Source organism: Hevea brasiliensis, chromosome 13 (genome assembly GCF_030052815.1).
Source record: "Hevea brasiliensis isolate MT/VB/25A 57/8 chromosome 13, ASM3005281v1, whole genome shotgun sequence".
In the NCBI taxonomy this organism is placed as follows: Eukaryota; Viridiplantae; Streptophyta; class Magnoliopsida; order Malpighiales; family Euphorbiaceae; genus Hevea; species Hevea brasiliensis.
In genome coordinates this window covers 13,425,173-13,447,843 of record NC_079505.1, presented here as the reverse complement: position 1 = coordinate 13,447,843, position 22,671 = coordinate 13,425,173, and the positions used below count along the sequence as shown (strand labels likewise).

Sequence of the window (22,671 nt, the reverse complement as noted above, 5' to 3'; positions counted from 1 at the left end):
AAAAATCTGTCAAAAGATAATTGTTGTTGAGGACCTTGAATTCAATCACACAAAGAACATGAAGAACTTTATTGAACAAATCTTGAAATACTGACCAGAGAAAAGTCGATCACAACATATGGCTAACAGCACAAGAGAAGAGGAAAGAAATGTTTCAATTCAATCCGACTTGATCTCATTTTAATCAAATTTGATGGTTGATTTTTCTTATTTTTTTCTTTTCTAACCCGAAACCAAACCAATCGGTTTTGATCCTGTTCCGATACAGCTTCAATTAATCAAAATTTTGATCAATTCTAGGTCAAATATATATTAAACCACCTCAAAACTAAAATTACAACCCTTTCATAAAATATTAAAATGAACAAAATTGCAACATAATTACCAATGCTGACAACAGTGATAATTACCCACTTATGCTAAACTGATTGCCACAAAAAAAAAACCCTCACTCTTCAGAGCTTCCATGAAGAAGGATTACCATCCCTTCTCTACTTGCAAAGCATTCTTCAAGCCATTTTTTGTGTGTAAGATAACTGAGAAGCAACACTCATCAAACTGTTTAACTGTGTCATCTGCTGCAGAGAAGTTAATGAGGCTTTTATGAAAAAATGATAAATTGGATACTTTGTCATTCCTCGACAGATGCATTCACTTTGATCTCCTATTGAAACACCTTCCGTAATCTTTCAGCAGAAACGGCTGCTCTTTTATTAGTTGGCTCAAGCACCAGAGCATATTTAAAATCTGCAGGCAAACAAGTGTCAATGAGATAAGCTACGTTTAAATGCAAGGAGAGAATGGAGAATGCAAGAACAGAGAGAAAGAGGAAAGATTTCAAGTCTATCTTTTTGCTTGAATTGGTTGAAAATGGAAGGAGAGAAAATGAGGAGAAAGGGATTTTCTTTTGTTTGGCAACCAAGAGTTTTGAGGGAAAAAATTAGTTCTTGAAAGTTACAAATACTATTATGTCCTTCATTCATTTAGAAGCTATAACACATTTTTGTTGCATTTAGAAGCTATATCACATTTTTGTTGATAAAAATAGAATAACATTTGTATCATATTAATGACAAGTGTTAACAATGGCAAATACCCAAAAGAACAACAAAGAAGAGATTCATTCCAAATATAGCCACTCTATCAATTTTCATGGTGATTTTGAAGATACCTTGCAGCAGATCCTTGTGGCTCTACACTTTAGTCCTTGACTTAAAATAATTATAAAATTTTGGGATAATTACACAAATGTACCATGTGTTTTAGAACTATATCACTTCAGGGACAACTTTAATTTTTATCAAAACAGTACCCTGTGTTATTCTCTTTTACATTGTCCCTTGAAGATGTTAACGACTTGCTAATGTGGCAGACTTAATTTACTACCACATAATTTCAAAAATATCGCCACATCAACATTTTATTAACAGTTTAAAGGACAGTGTAGCAGCATAAAAGCTCAGCCATTTTGATGAAAATGAAAGTATGGTTCCTTGATTGTTAAACCACATGATACATTTGGGAAAATATCCCTCAAATTTTATTACTCAAACCCAAAAAGGTTGTCACCTTTCATCTTTTACAGAGTTTCAGAAAACATAATTAACAGTTTGCCAACCCATATTTTTCATTCCATTTTTCCTTTTATGCCCCTCATTATTTTCTTAAAAAAAAGAAAGGCATCTTTCTCTTTATCAAGTGATGCGGGGCATTTTTATGGGGAAGAAGCAAGTCAAGCAACAATGGAAGCATGCTAGCATAAAAAAGGGAAAAATAGCAATTTCTAGTAGGTTTGGGCAAAGATGATTCTTGGGGGCAGCATATCCCACACCCAGGTGTGAGATTCCCTGGACAGCAAGGCAGCAATGTGTTTTTAATTAATTTTCATCTCCAGCAGTCCTAAATTCCTAATTCACCTCATCTTGTGAAGACTTCTAGCAGCAATAGAAATAGTTCAGAGTTAATTTAGGAAGCTTTCCAACTCTATTTAGGATTTATTTGTTTTCCTACTTTATCGAGGATTTAGATTTCTTCCTATTTTATTTATGATTTCCTATTATATTTTAGTTTATCTAAACTTCCTAAAAAGTAGATTTATTTTTCCTATTAGGTTTAGGAGATTATAACTCTATAAATAGCTCATATATCCTATGTATTTTCAGTTTTCGAGTTTTAATTAATAAAATTCTGTTGCGAATTTCTTTCAAATACTTTGAGTATTGTGAGTGTGTGTTTTCTTTGAGCTTCACGCTGCATCATCTAGCATTGTTTGCCTTGAAAATATAGAAAAATTACAATTAATATCAGATTTCACTATGGAGTTAATAGGAAAACCACTTGTGAAAGTGGGAATATATTTTCTCATATCCTAAAAAGGAATAGTGGTCAACCTTTATGGGATGGGTGGAGTATATTTCAAATTAGATCTAATTTAGTGCCTAAAATTTTAATGTTACTTTACTCCCTGAACAACATTTCCTGAATTCAAGGAGTACATTTTAGTCTCTTACATTTAAAATTGGGTTTAATTTAGTGCCTAAAATTTTAATTTTACTTTCCTCCCTCAACAATAACAGCTATATTATAAAATAAATCCACAAAATATTTTTTTCTCAGTTATTGTAGTATGAGGACCAAAATTGCTGATTTTGAAATAATAGAAACTACAGTGCATTTTGGAGCAAGCCTTAAGAGGGTCTTTTTTTAATTAACCCTAATCAATAACAAACCATTACTCAACATAAAATAAAGAATTAATTATTAAAATAAAAAATAATTGTTAAAAATAAGGCTAACTTAGTGTAGTCGATAATTATAAATTCGTCGATGCAAGTGACCCAAATTTCCATTGCATATTTTGCATTGCTTTTGCCATTGCTCTTTGCAATTAATATATACAAATTGCTTATCACCAATGCTACCTAGAATAAGGTGCAAGTATCCAACACCAGTACATGTCCCTAGTGAAAATACCTACATTCCAAAATTTTATTGATTTCACTGTAATTTGAAGGGTTAAGGTATTGTATTCCTCTCCAAGTATCCTTATCTAACATGACTACTTTAGGGTAAACAGTAAACTGAAAAAGTGACATAATAATTATAATAAAAATAAATTATTATTATTATTATTATTATTATCCTCTTTGTGTTCTATAAATAAAATTATAGAATGCAGAAAATTTCTTTTTATTTTTTAAAAAAGAAAAAAATAGTGTTAAAAAAGAATACTTGAGCAAGTGTTTGATCCACTTTTAGAAATACTAATATAAACAGCATTCAATGAAGCTGGCACAAATATATACGCTGATAGCTTAGAAAGAGTTCAATTACTAAGATAACGCAAAAAAGAAAAACATTTTGTGCATATCAGTTTAGGGACAAAGAACAAGTTCAAACAATTTGAACTCATCTTTAATATCATGTTCCCTCCAAGATGAATAATGATTATACAACTTAAACTCCAAGATCCATTTCACACTGGAAAATTCTCTCTCAAATAGGATACTCCAATAGTCCAATTCAAGAGAGAATATGTTCCAGTGTGAAATGGATCAGCATTTTCCATTAGAAGCATTCAATTTTCAAGTTAACTTGAAATTACTTGCTGCAAAGCATTTTCCCTATTCCATTTTGCAAGATCCAAAACAGCCAACATAGATAACAAGAATATAAATAAAAATCTATTTAACAGGCAGAAGATGCATATAAAATATGATGTTATCCTCACCTTCAATTGCCTCCTTATAATAACCAAGCATCTCTCTTGCTGTGCCTCTGCGTAAATAGGCCTTCACATTCTGGAACAAAATGAAGATCAGGAAATGATTTTACAGGATTCAATAATGGCCTTTAGACATTCTATGAGAAAGAACAGAAGAAATAAAAAGAGACTTTCATTGAAACATTCAAAATTAAACCATAGCCCATAGGTCACAAGATATAATTCATATATCAGAACCTAGGAGGAGGGTAGGTGGGTTCTCAAAGCCTTAATTTCATCAAAACACGTATGTGGTTACAACAAGGAGTTCTAGTTTTATCAAAACTGTAATATAAACATGGAAAACCACTTGATCCTCATGAACGATGACCCCTTGCCGGCTATTATCACATGGAGCTTCAGCCTTCAAGAAAGCAAACGAAGCCCAATTGACCAAAGCATTCAGGAACAAATTCCAAGTTCAAAGATCTAACACTGTCAATCACCAAAGAAATGGTATGGTGATGAAATGTTGCCCTGTACGTGAGATACATAAAAAAGACTAATTGGTACAAATGTATTTGGTCTTGGATCCCCTAAGGTGCAAAGAGGAGTTCAATCAGTTGATTATCATATTAATGACAAGCAAGCACTTGCATATCACAGCAGCAGCTGCAATTATGGTCACTGTCGCATGTCATGGAAACAAGGCCATTCCAAAGATTATGCTATACTCATGGCTATCAATGCGCCACTTCTTTTTCAAAGACAAGCAAATTGCATCAAATGCATGGATTTGAAAGAATCTGAACAAAATTTAATAAATGCAACAAATACGCGTGCATAACATCCATAAATAAATATGCTACTGAATTTATATTCATTATGCATTAATCAAATTCAAAAGGTAGGCGGTAGTGCAAAGGTAAAATAGTATACATTACAAGAGTAGAGGAGAAGGAAGAGAGAGAAAGGGGTGACCCACAGGCTAAGGCCTGCAGCAGTAACATTTCTTTTTCACTTTGTAATTTTCTTTTCCTCTCCATTTAAGATGCTAACTCCTCCTTGGACCTCCTTTAAAACCAACTAGTGGGACTTCTTTAGAAGGCCTATTTTAATTTATTATCCCATTTATATAGTCACCCTTTCTTTTCTTTTTCTTTTTTTAACTAAAAAAGCCCTTTTATAATTTACAAAATATTTTTTTAATTAAATTTTATACTTGAGATTAATGTCAGCTTAAAGGCCAATTTTAACCATTATTACTACTACCGTGTCAATCATGACAAAAAAAATAATTCAATACTGGTATTTTAAGTGTTGGGAGTATTCATATTAATTACAAAATACCACAACAATACCATTACCATACAACACACAAGGATACCATCATCTATTAATCTACTCAGAGCAAGTGAACCTTAAGTGTAGTATTTTAAGCTAGTCTTTAGCCTTTATCAAGATTAAATGAATAATCAAGTTGGATCTTTAAAGTTATAAGAGAATGAATTTTTTTTAACATAGAATATAGAAAGGTAATATAAGTTATGAGTGAACAACTGTACTTTTTTTTTCCCTTAAGGAGGCAGAAGGCCATTGCATAACAACCTAAGTGGTCAATAATGGCTTTCATGTCAAGGGCTCTAACAGTTATTACATATGTATTACAATGATCAAATCGTTAGCATTAAGCAATTGAATAACCAAATAGATTTTGTCCAGTATGAAATCACCTTCTTATCAAGGTTGATAGCTTCGGTACAATCAGCCTCAGCTTGAAGGAAACTGGAAGTACAAAAAGCAATAAGTCAGTCATTTTTAAGTACACATTCATTAACCGATGAAATAACATTGAAGAATACGAAAATACCTCCCAAGTTCAAGATATGCTGCAGCTCTGTTACTATAATATGTTGCATTCTTGCTATTGAGTCTGATAGCTTCAGTATAATAGCTGATAGCCTTCTGCCACTGCTTATCTTTGAAAGCTTGGTTGCCCTAAACCATAGAATCAAAAACAAAGAAGGTTATTGAGCAACAGAACTGTTCTGGCTCGGGCCAAATATATTAGCTGGCAGCACAAGACATTGTCAATGCGTAGTATTTTTTTTTTTTTTTTTAACTTGCCTCCCTTCAAACTAGTTCTTCAACGTAAATTGTAAATGACTAGCAGAGGGCTTGCCACAAATAGGCCAGGGAATTCAAAAAGAAAATGTAAATGTTTGAATAATTTTATCACAGTCATAATGAACTTTAGCATATGTAAGCTTCCAGCTAAAACTTAACTAGGTTTGCACCCAGTGGAAACATAAACTCAATGGTGAAGCTCCAGCAAAACCCACTTGAGTAAAAATAGCATATCTACCTAATAAAATAGCTTAGCATCTCTGGTAACACACCGTTAATAATACAAGTGATGCGAATTAGAACTACCTAAAAACATTTCAAGGATATAATTGATTTGCCAAATAAAATGAAAATGGGCAGCCAAATAAAACCAATCCTCATCCAAATCAGTTCATGATGTTAGAAGTGTTGGCAGATTTTACAAGTACAATATAAATGGATAGTTTACCTTTTCTTTAGCCATGTCAGCAGTTCTTTCCTTACTGTCCACATTAGGAGATAATTTGGACTTGGCAAGCATACCAACCTGCTCTTGCAGAGATGCATACATGTTATGTACAGTATCCAGCAAAAAGCGATCACCCCCATGCCTGGCTATAAAGGATACTGAAACAGGTCGCTTCTCATAATGTCCAAGCGGAATAGTCACCTGAAGCATCAAGAAAACAAAAATATATGAGACATAATTCTATCACTATGAGAAGAACTTAAACCGGTGGTTCGTTTGAAAATCAAATATCCAAGATATAGGAAAATAGAATTCTTTTGTGTGTGCATGTCAGGTCAGAGCATGAGAGAGCACTTCACCTGACAGCAACCTGATAGGCTTGCGATACTCAACAGACTAAATGAACGAATCTGGTAGTCCTCTGAAAACATCTCTTTTGCACCGAGTTTTGGGGGAAGATAAGCAGTTGTAGGGATAGCCAGAATTCCATCATCCTGAACCCAAAAAGTAATTAAAATAAATCCTATTGAGAAGAATAATCAAAATGTCAGTAAAATATAACCAATCAAAATGACTAGAGTAGGATATGCTAGGAAATATAGGGAGTGCCTCAACACTTCCCACGTTGCAGGCTCTAAGACCGTTATACATAGTGATCCCTTCCGGTCACACTGAAGGGAAAAGTCCCCTTGGTTAGACCCATGACCTCCAAGCCCCCATGATGAAACCTCACTGTTGCACAATGCTCACCTTCATGCACTACAAAATATGAACTATGGTATCTTCTACAATGTTTTAGATTTCAAAGTACTTCTAATTTTGATGTTTTCTTTATATAAGATGAAAAGGACGATGTTTCCCCAAGTAAAATGCAATATCTGTTGCAAAATGCAAATATTTTTTTTTTCATGCGCATGTTCTTTAAATCCTTCTCATCTATCCTGTCATAATGACAATTTCTGCAACTAACGACAAACATTACCTTCAGAAGTGAGTCAATGGCTGCACGCATTTCATTTCTGATGGATTTACAAATTTCAATATCCTTATCTGTTATCTCTAGGACTTCATTTATCTGTGCAGAGTTATGATGATCAAGATTAGGCTTCTCCACATTAATCCATTCCTCATGATTACATCTGAATTCATATCTGTCAAAAGATTAAGACAACAAACACATTACCCAAAAATAGCATCAAGCTAAAATTATAACAAAATCAAGAGTCAAACCTTTTTGTATTATGCACATAAAAATTCTACATCATGAAAGTGAACATGACAAACAAAGCCATTATCTTGAAATTAAATTCCATGACTACGTCATGACACTTCTATCTTTCCCAATCAATTTGGCTTCATGCCTGGTCGTTCAACTATGGAAACAATTTTTCTCATTAGAAGCTTGATGGAGAAATATAGAGATGTGAAAAAAGATCTACACATGGTTTTTATCGATTTGGAGAAGGCTTATGATAGTGTTCCAAGAGATGTCTTATGGAGAGTGTTAGAACAAAAGAGAGTATCTATTAGGTACATACAAGTGTTGAAAGATATGTATGAAGGAGCAACTACTAGTATGCGCACAGTGGGAGGGAACAAGAGATTTTCCTATCTCAGTTGAATTACACCAAGGTTCAGCTGTAAGCCCTTACCTTTTTACATTAGTTCTAGATGAATTGACGAAACATATACAAGAGAGTATCCCTTGGTGCATGATGTTTGCGAATGATATAGTTCTGATAGATGAGACGCGAGAAGGAGTCAATAGAAAGCTAGAGCTTTGGATAAGTACTCTAGAGTCAAAGGGCTTTAAGTTAAGTAAAACGAAGACAGAATACATGCATTGCAAGTTCAGTGAAGGTCAAACTGGTGATAGGGAAGGAGTTAGTTTGGATGGAGTGGTATTGCCCCAAAGTAATCACTTTAAATATCTCGGCTCAATCCTTCAAGTAGATGGGGATGTGAGGAGGATGTTAGTCATAGGATTAAAGCCAGATGGTTGAAGTGGAGACGTGCCACGGGAGTTTTATGTGATCGCAAGATTCCCAATAAGTTGAAAGGAAAATTTTACCGTACAGCCATATGACCGGCCATGTTATATGGTAGTGAGTGTTGGGCAATGAAGGAGTCGTATGTGTCTAAGATAAGAGTTGCGGAGATGAGAATGTTAAGGTGGATGAGTGGCCATACTAGACTAGATAAAGTCCGTAATGAGAGTATTAAAGAAAAGGCAGGAGTGGTGCCAATTGAGAATAAGTTGAGAGAAGAGAGATTAAAGTGATTTAGTCATGTGAAGCGTAGACATACGGAGGCTCCAGTTAGACAAGTAGAGCACATTGGGTTAGAGGATAGAAAGAAAAGAAGGGGTTGACCTAAACTGACTTGAAGGAGAGTAGTACAACATGACCTAGAAGCATTACACATTTCTGAGAATTTAACCCAAAATTGTTTAGAGTGAAGAAAGATAATCCATATAGCCGACCCCAATAAATTTTTGGGATAAAGGCTTAGTTGAGTTGAGTTGAGTTGAGTTGACTATACTTTACCTTGACATTAATCCTTATTGTGGTGGAAGAGCAATAGCCCTTTTAGGTTTCTTTAGAGTCCAAATCTTTCAAGATTAAGACTAATTATGGAAGTCCAAATCCTGCAACTGTTGCTCTTGGATTGTGTGATGCAATTCAATCCAAGTTGTGATGCCTCTGAAACCTTTGAGATGTGATGCCTATGGAACCTTATGTGTGAAACATACACCTTAATTTTCCAATCCACAGATTCCATTCACAGTGCCTTAACCATACTGCAATCAGCTCCCATAAATTATTTTAATGCCTAGCTACTCTAGGTTACAAACTCAGGTTTTTTACCTAACTGGTTTTTTATTCATTCTAGCTTTCTAATAAACCCAAAATATACCATCGATGACCAGCCTTGCAAGCTGTCCTACACATTCTCACACTCATGATTGTCTCTTCTGCATGGAACTTCTCCAACAACACTAAAACTTTTCTCAAGGCATATGCTTTGTTTAGATAAATGAGGACCACAACATTGGAAAAGTGGGTGCACTTACATCCAGAAAATTTTCAGGAAAATATTAGAAAATGTATTTACCGGTTGAGAAATGAAAACTATCTTCCAAGAAAACTTGTTTCTTATCATTTCAATTTTGCAGACTTCGGAAAGCTGCTTTTAATAGCTTTCCAGTTTTCTATTTAATTTTTGAAAACTGAAAAAACATTTTCCAAATTTCAATGGAAATCCACATAAGTGTTTACTTCCTCCAGTGTTTTTACTTAGAGAAAATATCATCTATCTTCCATAAATAAACACTTCTTTTGCAATTTCCATAAAAACTGAATTGGTAAGTAGAGATAAAACTAAGAAGAAAATTTATTTTCTACAAGCAAACAAGTAATTGAGGACTTCAAAGTACAGAATTATGGTCTAGACTTCATATAGGGCCTATTTGCAACACTATTTAGCAATTCTTTCTATTTAATTTTGATTCGACCAAATTAAATGCTGCTCTAGGGTTTTTATAGTTTTAGATCAGAAATCGAGAGTGTTTATGTAATTTCAGAGTTTATAAAAATAAAATAAAATAAAATAAACTCTACCCAAGTAGTTTGTGCTTAGCAGGTCCCAAGCTCGGATAAAGGAGGAGGGCTGCGATAGGTGACAACCATAAAAAATTCGTCACACTTCATAATATGGATTCCTACGATATAAACGTTGGGGCGTTCTCTACTCACAACACGCTACATCGGAGCCCAGGTGTAGTGAGAAATATGCAAGGGTGTAGGGCATTCACCGAAAGCGACACGCCATACCGGCATCCGAGTGTGGTGTTAAATGAGCAAGGGTTCCCACATCATGGACGAGTGTGGGTAAAGAAGTTAGTTCATAGAACAGATAGTGGAACAGAACACAAGATAGGCATAGAGAACAATAGAATATATCATAGAAAGATAGGCATAGAGAACAATAGAAGATATCACAGAAAGATATCAATTAGAAAGGAACAGGATAGGAGGAGAATCAGGGTTAGTACTTGGAATGATGGATCACTTACAGAAAAATTAATGGATCTTGTGGATATCTTGGAAAGGAGAAGAGTGAATATTGCTTGTATTCAGGAGACTAAATGGGTAGGGGAGAAAAGTAAGGAAATGGATAATTCTAGATACAAACTGTAGTTTACCAGAAAGGAGAGGAACAAAAATGGAGTAGGCATAATCATAGACAGGACATTGAAAGATGCCGTAATAGCTGTGAAAAGAGTAGGAGATAGAATTATACTAATAAAGCTAGTACTAGAAGGAGAAACAATAAATGTACTTAGTACTTATGTCCCACAAATAGGACTAGATAGTGAGAGTAAATAAAGATTTTGAAAGATATGGATGATCTAATGCAAAGCATACCAAATGAAGAGAATGCTCTCATCGGTAGAGATTTGAATGGACATGTAGGAAGTGATAGTCAAGGTTATGAGAATGTTCATGGAAGTTTTAGTTTTGATAGCCTAAATGAGAAGAGGAAAAGCATCCTGAATTTTGCCATGGCGTACGACCTAATACTAGCAAATACCTACTTTATAAAAAGAGAGTCGCATTTAGTGACTTTCAAAAGTGGACAACATAGAAGTCAATTTGACTTCCTCTTAACCAGAAAGACAAATAGAGCTCTATGCAAGGATTGCAAGGTTATTCTGAGAGAGGCTTTAACAAGTTAACATCGGTTAATGGTCTTGGATATCAAGTTTAAAAACAAATCAAGTAAGGCTAGAATAAATATTGTAACTCAAACAAAGTGACGGGAGTTCAAAGGAGTAAAGCAAGTAAAGTTAAAAAATGAGCTTCTCAAGTCGAAGCATGGAAGCTGAATGTGGAGGTCAATGATATGTAGATACAGATGGCATCAAATATTAAAGAAGTAGCTAGAAAAGCACTTTGAGAGTCTAGAAAACATGGACCACCCTCAAAAGAGATGGTGGTGGAATGAGGAAGTACAAAAGGCAGTGAAGATAGAGAGGGAATGGTATAAAAAATTACCTAAGTGTAATAATAATGAGGCTTATAAACAGTACAAAATAACAAAGAAAGAAGTGAAAAAGCCGGTTAGTCAAGCAAGAGCGCAGGCCTTTGAAAAATTATATGAGAAACTTAGAAATAAAAAAGTGGAGAAAGATATTTATAGATTAGCAAGGAAGAGAAAAAAGAAATGTCAAGATCTCAATCAAGTTGGGTGCATTAAGGATAAAGAAGAAAAAGTGTTGATGAAAGATGAGGACGTTAAAGAAAGATGGAGAAATTATTTTGATGATCTCTTTAATAATAGTCAAAGTGGTAATAGCGTGAATATAGACTACAGAGCAATAGAAAAGAATGCGAATTATACTAGAAGGATTAGATCTTCAGAAGTAAAAGAAGTATTTAAGAGAAGGAAAGTGGGTAAAGTCTGTGGACCCAATGAAATACCAATTGAATTGTGAAAGTGTTTGGGAGATGTGAGAGTGGCATGACTAACTAAATTGTTTAATAAGATTCTAAACTCAAAAAAAAATGCCTGATGAATGGAGAATGAGTATTTTAGTATCTATTTTTAAAACTAAGAGAGACATACAGAGTTGCTCAAACTATAGGGGAATTAAACTCATGAGCCATACTATGAAGTTGTGGGAGAGAGTTGTGGAACATCGACTACATCATGACACTTCTATCTCTCCCAATCAATTTGGCTTTATGCCCAGTCGTTCAATTATGGAAGCGATCTTCCTCATTAGATGCTTGATGGAGAAATATAGAGATGTGAAGAAAAATCTACATATGATTTTTATCGATTTGCAGAAAGCTTATAATAGTGTTCCAAGAGATATCTTATGAAGAGTGTTATAACAAAAGAGGGTATCTATTAGGTACATAGAAGTGTTGAAAGATATGTATGAAAGAGCAACTACTATTGTGCGCACAATAAGAGGGGACACAAGAGATTTTCCTATCTCAGTTGGATTACACCAAGGTTCAGCTGTGAGCCCTTACCTTTTTACATTAGTTCTAGATGAATTGACGAAACACATACAAGAGAGTATCCCTTAGCGCATGATATTTGCTGATGATATAGTTATGATAGATGAGACGCGAGAATGAGTCAATAGAAAGCTAGAGCGAAGGAGTCAATAGAAAGCTAGAGCTTTGAAGAAGTAGTCTAGAGTCAAAAGGCTTTAAGTTAAGTAAAACGAAGACAGAATACATGTATTGCAAGTTCAGTGAAGGCCGAACTGGTGATAGGAAAGGAATTAGTTTGGATTGAGTGGTATTGCCCCAAAGTAATCACTTTAAATATCTCAGCTCAATCCTTAAAGTAGATGGGGGATGTGAGGAGGATGTTAGTCATAGGATTAAAACTGGACGGTTGAAGTGAAGACGTGCCACGGGAGTTTTATGTGATCGCAAGATTCCCAATAAGTTAAAAGGAAAATTTTACCGTACAGCCATACAACCGGCCATATTATATAGCAGTGAGTGTTGGGAAATGAAGGAGCCACATGTGTCTAAGATGAGAATTGCAAAGATGAGAATGTTAAGGTGGATGAGTGGCCATACTAGACTAAATAAAGTCCATAATGAGAGTATTAGAGAAAAGGTAGGAGTGGTGCCAATTGAGGATAAGTTGAGAGAAGGGAGATTGAGGTGGTTTGGTCATGTGAAGCGTAGACATACGGAGACTCCAGTTAGACAAGTAGAGCACATTGGGTTAAAGGATAGAAAGAAAAGAAGGGGTAGACCTAAACTGACTTGGAAGAGAGTAGTACAACATGACCTAGAAGCATTACACATTTCTGAGGATTTAACCCAAAATCGTTTAGAGTGGAGAAAGAGAATCCATATAGCCAACCCCAATAAATTTTTGGGATAAAAGCTTAGTTGAGTCGAGAGTTTATAAAAATAAGTGTCCTAATTTAGAGATTGCAAGTTTTCCTAACCCCTTGAATACCCCTACCTCCAATAAGGTGAATAAAACCCATCTTGTAGAGAAGCAGGTTTATGGGCAATTGCAGATCTGGTCATCTGTGACTGTAATTATGTTTCATATTTTCACTTAATCAAATTATTATCATCATCATCATCATCCTAAGTGCATTACCATACACAAATGATACTTAACAATATTCTTATCTTTTTTATTCCCATAAACCTATGTTAATATTCCAATGAACCATCCTCATTTTAACAGCTTTTATTTTCTATAGTCAATAATATGAAGTTTACAGTTGTATTAGTTTTAAATCTTAAAAAAAAAAAAAAATTAGTAATCTATTGCGTCTTTTACAAGAATTTCTTTGGATTATATTAATATGAATGTGTATATATTTTTGCTTTATCTTAAATGTTAGCAAGCAATACCCACTCTGGCCTCTCAGCCCCAAATTTGGTCCCAAAGCAACTTCATACCTAACGCGGGGCAAGCAAGGACATGGCAAAGCCAGCCCATACTTGACCTAGTGCCATCCATAACAAATTTCCTAGTTTAGGTTAAGTTTTTTTATTAGTCTTTAATAGGTGGATGTTTCATGTTTTCCAAGTCAAAATAGCAAACTCAATGACTTTTCTTTTGGGAGCAAATTCTTCCATGCTTAGGATAACTCCAAGTCCATCATACATTATAGATATGCATAGATGCGTTGGCATTGTTTGTAATACGTTAAAGCTTAAATTTCACGAAAGAAATGAATATCAATTTTAAAAAAATTAGAAGGTTTCTGGCCTTCTTTGAGATCATTTGAAATGGATTTTTGTATGCCTAGAAATTCTATTTGTGAAGCTTAACTTTTTTTTAATTAATTAGGGCAACAATTTTCTATATCCAAATCAAAAGTTTATGTTCCTTAAAAGACTGTAAGCAAATGTTACTAGTCACAGAAGAGTTTGTTGCATTTTTCCTTATCTCAGAGGAAACAGCCTCTCTGCAAAACAGGGGTAAGCCTGCATATATCAACCCTCCCGAAGCATACAAGTGTGGATGCTTCATGCAGTAAATGGAAGTATGGAACATCCGTACCACCAAAGCAAAAAAATATAACTCAAAAGTTGTCTCATCTCAGCTTTTGCAAAGCATAATTTCTAATAGCATACAGAATTCAGTCATGAAATAAGAAAGCTCACCTATGTAAAAGCTGCAAAATATTTGCAAGCAATTTTATTGAAGAATTTCTGAGTTCACCATTTGTTTTTTTGTCATGGAACTGTTTTAAGCTTGGAACTTTAGAAAAGAGAATATCATCAAGATTTTCATGCCTCAATACTTGTCCTGAAAAATTTTCACAGTTGGGCAAATTCCATATCTGAACATTAAAAGGTCATATATAGTGACAACAACAATAAAACAATGATTTAAACAAAAACTCATGGCCAGAAGCAGGACATACTTCCAAAAAGCTTCTCGGTGGATTTAATCACCGCCTGCACAACCCTGTCAATGGGAATCTTTAATAGTTGAAAACAATCATCAGATATTATAATTTGCCTTGGATTTCGTTGAATTCCAAAAGGCAGCTGCAAGAGCAAATGTCCAACACGACGCATAACATTTGGATCCTTAGCAAACCATCCTGCAACAATTATTCCAGACGGCCATCACCATAAACTATTGACAAGGGCAACCGTGTAGCATAGTGCAGCATTCTCAACTATCCAAGTCAATAAATAGACAAAGGACAAAATACAAATAGAAATGACACCATCTATTTGTAAATAATTAGCCTTACACCAAATCATGGTGACAATCCACTGAGTTGAACTATATTATAAACTACAAATGTTCCTATTCCAACCCCTGTATTGAACTCAGATTTCATAACTTAAATATTCTGCAAATTTAGGGAAGATATTACACATGAATGCATAAAATTAGTTTCTATCAATAGATTGTATAAATATACACAAGTGTTTCAACGTCAAACTTAGATTCAACTTTGATCACTATTATATACAAGAAGTTCATGGATATCTATAAACTAGAGGAACTTTCAAACTGAGACTTGCAAGGTCCCAAACAGACTGGTTGAAAATAGTTCATTTGCCTAAATATGTGAGAGCATTTTATGTCTCAGCCACAGCCAATTCTATTTGAGGTCACTGTTATTCACATCCACTATAGGTGCAATTCAGCTCATACTAAAAAATAAAAAATGGTGGTCATGGAAGCAAGAGCAGAATAGATAAAATTTAATCTAAAGATATGTTTGGATGGGTGAAGTGTTTGGATGGGTGAAGGTGCACAATGAAAATAACTTTTATTTATGTTACTCTTGTTCCTCATTGTGTATAGACCTTGTTTGTTTCATCAGAAGTATGCTTGGGAAGTCAAACGTCTGCTGATGTAGGCCAAACTATTTTCTTTGGCTCACCAAAAGGGACAAATTATTGCCTTCAGATTTCTTCCTCAAAAGGACAAAGTTAAGAATTTTCAATCAACAATCCAATCGGCTTAATATTAGATCTTATCATAAGAAAACACAGCATAGGACAGTGAATATGGTTATCTATCCCTTAACCTCAACCAAAACACAGAACAAGAACCAAGAAACATGATTCTTAACTTTCATTTGCACAGTTACATGGTAGCACATCAGGATATGTTACAAATTACCACCCACACATACCAACAGTGTCCAGACTTGCTGAAACAGGTAAAACCCCAAAGAGAGGGATGGTGCCATATGAGGGTCGGAATCCTATAATGCCACAAAAGCCAGCAGGTACTCTAACACCACCAACAGAATCAGCACCTGCCATAAAATATTTGCATGAATGCATTATTGAAGATAACAACAGAAAGCTTAAAAAAGTATAATCGATCATTAGCATTAATAATAAAACCATAAAGCAACCACCAGTATCTCATAAATATCAATGTTATCAAACTTAGGTCTCTTTATCTTTATGTTTTAATCCATAAAGAGACATTACAAAAGCATTAAAATGGCCCAAGGAACTGCCAACTCTTAAACAAATGACGCTTTACAAGACATCTCGAATCTATGGCACCTATTATTCCCTGCACATCCAAATAACCATGTCCACTCAGATGACTATGTGGCAAGTGAAATGCAGAAACCCAAGTTGAGGATAAAGTTTTCTTAACAGCAATTAGAAATAGCAGCCACTGAAAGATAGAAAATGATGGTTAGTTTTATGGTGCATAGAGCCACTTGAACCCAAGAAAGGATATGGATAACCAGGATTAACAAAGATTTGGAATATGTTATAAGACATATTTTTACCATCCAGAAAGCAAAAGAGAAGCTTACCTAAAGAGAAGTCAACAAGATTAGCAGCTACAGCAACAGCAGCTCCACTCGAGGATCCACCAGGTACACATGCACTTGCTGCAGGATTGTTTGGTGTACCATAATGCTTATTTTCTCCATTGATACTGAAAAATAAAGTGTTCCCAGAACAATAGACACCCAGTAAATAAAAGAAAACGCAGAAAATGAACTCATATTTGTTTTTACTAAAGCTATTATCACACCAAAGTTGTTATATATGAACACCCAAATTACCTCATAAAAAAAATTCTCAAAGGAACTAAAAACTAATTAAATCCCTTGGTGAAAACTTTTATCTCAGTCAATTACTGAGAGTATATACACAATTTACAACCATAAAAAGAAACAGAAATAACCACATACCTATAAGCCAGTTCATCCACAACTGTTTTCCCAATGCAAGTGGCACCACCTTCAACAAGAACTGAAACTACAGGAGATGTCCGAGAAGCTGCCTCATGTGTCCTCACCCAATCTGGATGACCAAATCCAGTCACATATCCTTCAATGTCAAATCTGATAATTGTAATGCCATTTTAGAGGCTATATAAAAAGAATTTTAGAAAACTACAAAATTTGATGGAACAAGGATGATCATAAAGACAACAGCATGTTACACAGAACCTTGTACATGTTACACTGATTTAAACAATTCAAAAAGTTCCCTTTTAGCCCAGACTCCAGCAACATGCTTGCAAAAAATGTAGCATAAAGGTTTTCAATTTTATATAACTCCAGTAGAAGGCCACTTGACTCAATATTTAAACACAGAAGTCTAATTTCCAAAATTGCACTCAATCCAAAATAAATAAGTTGAAATATTTCGAGTGTTTATATCATTTGAATCCATATCATGAGGTGTGACGAAATTTTTACGCTGGTTGTCACCTACCACAACCCTCCTCCTTTATCCGGGCTTGGGACCGGCTAAGCACAAACTACTTAGGCGGAGTTTTAGAAAGATATGGATGATCTAATACAAAGCATGCCGAATGAAGAGAATGCTTTCATCGGTGGAGATTTAAATGGACATGTAGAAAGTGATAGACAAGATTATGAGAATGTCCATGGAAATTTTGGTTTTGGCAGCCAATATGAGGAGGGAAAAAGTATCATGAATTTTGCTATGGCATACGACCTAATACTAGTAAATACCTACTTTATAAAAAGAGAGTCACATTTAGTGACTTTTAAAAGTGAGCAACATAGAAGCCAAATTGACTTCCTCTAAACCAGGAAGACAAATAGAGCTCTATGCAAGGATTGCAAAGTCATTCCAAGAGAGTTTTTAACAAGTCAACATCGGTTAGTGGTCTTAGATGTCAAGTTTAGGAACAATTCAAGTAAAGTTAGAAGAAATAATGTAGCTCGAACAAAGTGATGAGAGTTCAAAGGAGTAAAGCAAGTGAAGTTCAAAAATGAGCTTCTCGAGTCCAAAGTGTGGAAACTGGATGTAGAGGCCAATGATATGTGAACACAAATGGCATCAAAGGTTAGAGAAGTAGCTAGAAAAGTACTTGGAGAGTCTAGAGGACATGGACCACCCTCAAAAGAGATACGGTGGTGGAATGAGGAAGTACAAAAGGTAGTGAAGAGAAAGAGAGAATGGTATAAGAAATTACCTGAGTGTGATAATAATGAGGCATATGAACAGTACAAGATAGCAAAGAAAGAGGCAAAAAAGGCAGTTAGTCAAGCAAGAGCGCAGGCCTTTGAAAAGTTATATGAGAAACTTGAAACTAAAGAAGGGGAGAAAGATATTTATAGATTAGCAAGGAGAAGAGAAAAGAAATGTCAAGATCTCAATCAAATTAGGTGCATTAAGGATAAAGAAGGAAAGTGTTGATGAAAGATGAGGACATTAAAGAAAGATGGAGAAATTATTTTGATGATCTCTTTAACAATAGTCAAAGTGGTAATAGCGTGAATATAGACTACAGAGCAGTAGAAAAGAATGTGAATTATACTAGAAGGATTAGATCTTTAGAAGTAAAGAAAACACTTAAAAGAATGAAAGTGGGTAAAGTCTGTGGACCCGATGGGATACCAATTAAAGTGTGGAAGTGTTTGGGAGATATGGGAGTGGCATGGTTAACTAAATTGTTTAATAAGATTCTAAACTCAAAGAAAATGCTTGATGAGCGGAGGAGGAATATTTTAGTACCTATTTTTAAAAATAAGGGAGACATACAGACAGTGTTATTAAGGTGAAAGGCGACACTAAGGCAATAGGCTAGGCGAGAGGCGAGGCGAGGGCCTTTTTGAAGCGAGGCGCTACAACCTAAATTGCCTAAATTATATATATATATATATATATATATATATATATATATATATATATATATACTTTTAATATAAAAATTCATACCTTTTAACTAGTTGAAGAAGTAAAAAAGTATATCACACCTCCAATTAATAGAACATTAACCATTTAAAAATAAGTAACCATTTGCAAATACATAACACACCTCAATCTAACATATTACAATACCCATTTAATAAAAAACATATCACAATTGACAATTACTCATGCTCCAAGTCTCCAATTAATAGGACCTAATTTCAAAATTAAATAATCATTTGCAAATACACACCTCAATCTAACATATCACAATACTCATTTAATAAAAAGCATATCAAAATTGACAATATCCATCTAAAAAATACATATCACAATGCCCATATAATAAACAATGAAACAATAAATTAAAAAAGAAAAAAAATGCTGCTGCTGGGTAATTAAAAATGGCGTGACTGTGAGAGAAGAAAGCATAGAAGAAGAGAGGAGGAGAGAAGAGAAGGAAAAAAAAAGTAAAAAGGCAAAAAGAACGCAGGAAAATAAGTGTTGCAGATGGATTAAAAATGGCATGACTATGAGAGAAGAAAGCATAGAAGAAGAGAGGAGGAGAGAAGAGAAGAAAAAAAAAGTAAAAAGGGAGAAAGAACGCAGGAAAATAAGTGCTGCAGATGGATTAAAAACGGCGTGACTATGAGAGAAGAAAGAATAGAAGAAGAGAAAAGGAGGAGAGGAGAGAGAGGAAGGAAGAAGTAGAGGAGAGAAAGAGAGGAAGGATGAGAGAGAGACATACCTTACTCCTTGGGTTGTTCTTCTTTCCCTTTTCAAGCAGCTGTGGAGTCATGGGGTGAAATGAGGGTCTCCTCTTTAGGGTTTTTAACTCTTACAGTTTAAAGAATGAATAAAAAATAAAAAAATAAACATTATGTAATAGAGGCATCGCCTCCCTCGCCTCACGCCTTGTGCCTCTCTCTCCCAAGCAATCGCCTCATGCAACCCAGGGCAGGCGGAGCCAGGTGAGGCGCTAGAGGGTTGCCTCGCCTCGCCTCGCCCAGCGCCTCGAAGCGCCTTTAATAACATTGCATACAGAGTTTCTCAAACTATAGGGGAATTAAACTCATGAGTCATACCATGAAGTTGTGGGAGAGAGTTGTGGGAGAGAGTTGTGGAACATCGACTACGTCATGACACTTCTATCTCTCCCAATCAATTTGGCTTCATGTCCGGTCGTTCAACTATGGAAACAATCTTTCTCATTAAAAGCTTGACGGAGAAATATAGAGATGTGAAAAAATATCTACACATGGTTTTTATCAATTTGGATAAGGCATATGATAGTGTTCCAAGAGATGTCTTATGGAGAGTGTTAGAACAAAAGAGAGTATCTATTAGGTACATACAAGTGTTGAAAGATATGTATGAAGGAGCAACTACTAGTATGCACACAGTGGGAGAGAACAAGAGATTTTCTTATCTCAGTTGAATTACACCAAGGTTCAACTGTAAGCCCTTACAATTTTACATTAGTTCTAGATGAATTGACGAAACATATACAAGAGAGTATCCCTTGGTGCATGATGTTTGCGAATGATATAATTCCGATAGATGAGAGGCCATAAGGAGTCAATAGAAAGCTAGAGCTTTGAATAAGTACTATAGAGTCAAAGGACTTTAAGTTAAATAGAACAAAGACAAAATACATGCATTGCAAGTTCAGTGAAGGCCAAACTGGTGATAGGGAAGGAGTTAGTTTGGATGGAGTGGTACTGTCCCAAAGTAATTACTTTGAATATCTCGGCTCAATCTTTCAAGTAGATAGGGGATGTGAGGAGGATGTTAGTCATAGGATTAAAGCTGGATGGTTGAAGTAGAGAAGTGTCACGGGAGTTTTATGTGATCGCAAGATTCCCAATAAGTTGAAAGGAAAATTTTAACGCATAGCCATACGACCGGCCATGTTATATGGTAGCGAATGTTGAACAATGAAGGAGTCATATGTGTATAAAATAAGAGTTACAGAGATGAGAATATTAAGGTGGATGAGTAGCCATACTAGACTAGATAAAGTACATGATGAAAGTATTAGAGAAAAGGCAGGAATGGTGCCAATTGAGGATAAGTTGAAAGAAAGAAGATTGAGATTGTTTAGTCATGTGAAACGTAGACATACGGAGGCTCCAGTTAGACAAGTAGAGCACATTGGGTAGAAGATAGAAAGAAAAGAATGGGTTTACCTAAACTGACTTGAAGGAGTAGAGTAGTATAACATGACCTAAAAGCATTATATATGTTGGATGATTTAACCCAAATTAAAGTGCCAAATTAAAGTAAAGAAAGAGAATCTATATAGCTGACCATAATAAATTTTTGAATAAATACTTAGTTAAGTTGAGTTAAAATATTTCGAGCATGCATGATCAATTTTCTCAAGAAGATGGTGCAAACACAAGAAATTTAAAGATAAATCCTTCAGCCTTTCCTATTCTTTCATAATTCTTATACTAAAAGAAGGAACTGAATTTAGTAATACTTTCTGTCAATAAGTTCACGATCCTCATAGTAGTAAAAAAAAAAGCTAAGCAATTCTTATAAAACTTAGCCCAATTCAGCAAACTGATGCTTCTAAGCATTCCATAGGCGTAATTTCTATTTTCTTCAACTTCCTCGATCACCAAATCCAGTGGCAATCAAGGCACACTCAAAGAAAACCAATTCAATTTTTTTTTTTTTCAATTACACATTTCCCCAACTTTTCTTCCCAAACAGCATTATCACAGTCAAATGATTCCTCCAACTCAAAATTAAAACCTCAACCCCACCAAGTAGCTGTATGTGCATATATAATTAACCAAACAGCAACTTACATATCAGAGACGGCGAAGGTGAGGCCAGTGAGGAGATGAGGAGCTTTTGGAGGAGCAGGCTGCGGCGGAGGAAGGAGCAGAAGCTTCTCGACAAAGGCGCCAAAATTTTCCCTCGTCGCTTTCTTCATTTTCCTCGTCATTAAGAGAATCCCGGCGAGACCCAGCCCCAGTAGCACCCACAGATTAGCGGGATTGGAGGCCATGTTTCCCAATTCCCTCACCGCTGGAGAATTCCTCTTTTTTTCCTCTGGAAAAAACCCTAGAATCTATGTTCTAGATAGATAGATAGAGAGAGAGGAAGAGGGAGAGAAGGCGTACTCAGATAACGCAGACAGCAGAGTGAAGTTGGCGGATTTCAAGAATGACTGAAACTCCGATTTTTCATTTTCCAGTGTGGGCGGACACGGTCCGGGCTGGCCCCAAGCTTAATTTATCCGATTTTTATTTTAATTCAATTTAATTATTGAAATTTAAAACAAAAAATAATATCGGTTTGAAGCCAGTTTAGTTTGATTTCAGTCCAATTTCAATTTGAATCCGTAAAATATTGGTCTGATTCCAATCTGAGTTAGGCCAATCTAATTACAGTTTAAAAATTTATTTGATATTATTATTAAAATTATTATTTAAAAAATTATTTTTTTAAATATATTAAGTAGATAATATTAAAAGATAATTTAAAATTAAATTTGATAAATTTTAATTATAAAAATAATAAAATAATTTTTTTAAATTATTTTTTTATTATTATTTAAAATAATATTTTTATTTAAAAAAATAATTTAGACTCTATAAACATAATGTCAAATATACACTAAATCAAATCATGGTCCAAACTACTTGTAGCCCTGAGGAAAATAAAGTTACTCATTCTATGTGCTTTATGTTCTTGGTAGA

General features: G+C 34.8%; 1 protein-coding gene across 3 annotated transcripts; it reads right to left on the bottom strand.

Moving 5' to 3' along the window:
* Positions 1-284: 284 nt before the first annotated feature.
* Positions 285-22,194, bottom strand: LOC110648753 (outer envelope protein 64, chloroplastic). 3 transcript variants are annotated; one of them, XM_021803091.2, is made up of 14 exons: positions 22,093-22,194; positions 21,775-22,021; positions 16,978-17,130; positions 16,594-16,718; positions 15,946-16,071; positions 14,710-14,892; positions 14,447-14,591; positions 7,261-7,429; positions 6,638-6,772; positions 6,279-6,479; positions 5,574-5,701; positions 5,437-5,488; positions 3,731-3,800; positions 285-747 (listed from the first exon to the last, which is right to left on the bottom strand). In XM_021803091.2, exons 2-14 carry the CDS (start codon positions 21,975-21,977, stop codon positions 665-667), a joined length of 1,773 nt encoding a protein of 590 aa, XP_021658783.2. In that variant the 5' UTR covers positions 21,978-22,021; positions 22,093-22,194; the 3' UTR covers positions 285-664. The 3 variants fall into 3 exon arrangements, with proteins under 3 accessions (XP_021658783.2, XP_021658782.2, XP_057987850.1); XM_021803090.2 differs by having other exon boundaries at positions 21,775-22,185; XM_058131867.1 differs by lacking the exons at positions 285-747; positions 3,731-3,800 and adding an exon at positions 3,884-4,240 and having other exon boundaries at positions 21,775-22,185.
* Positions 22,195-22,671: the final 477 nt, after the last annotated feature.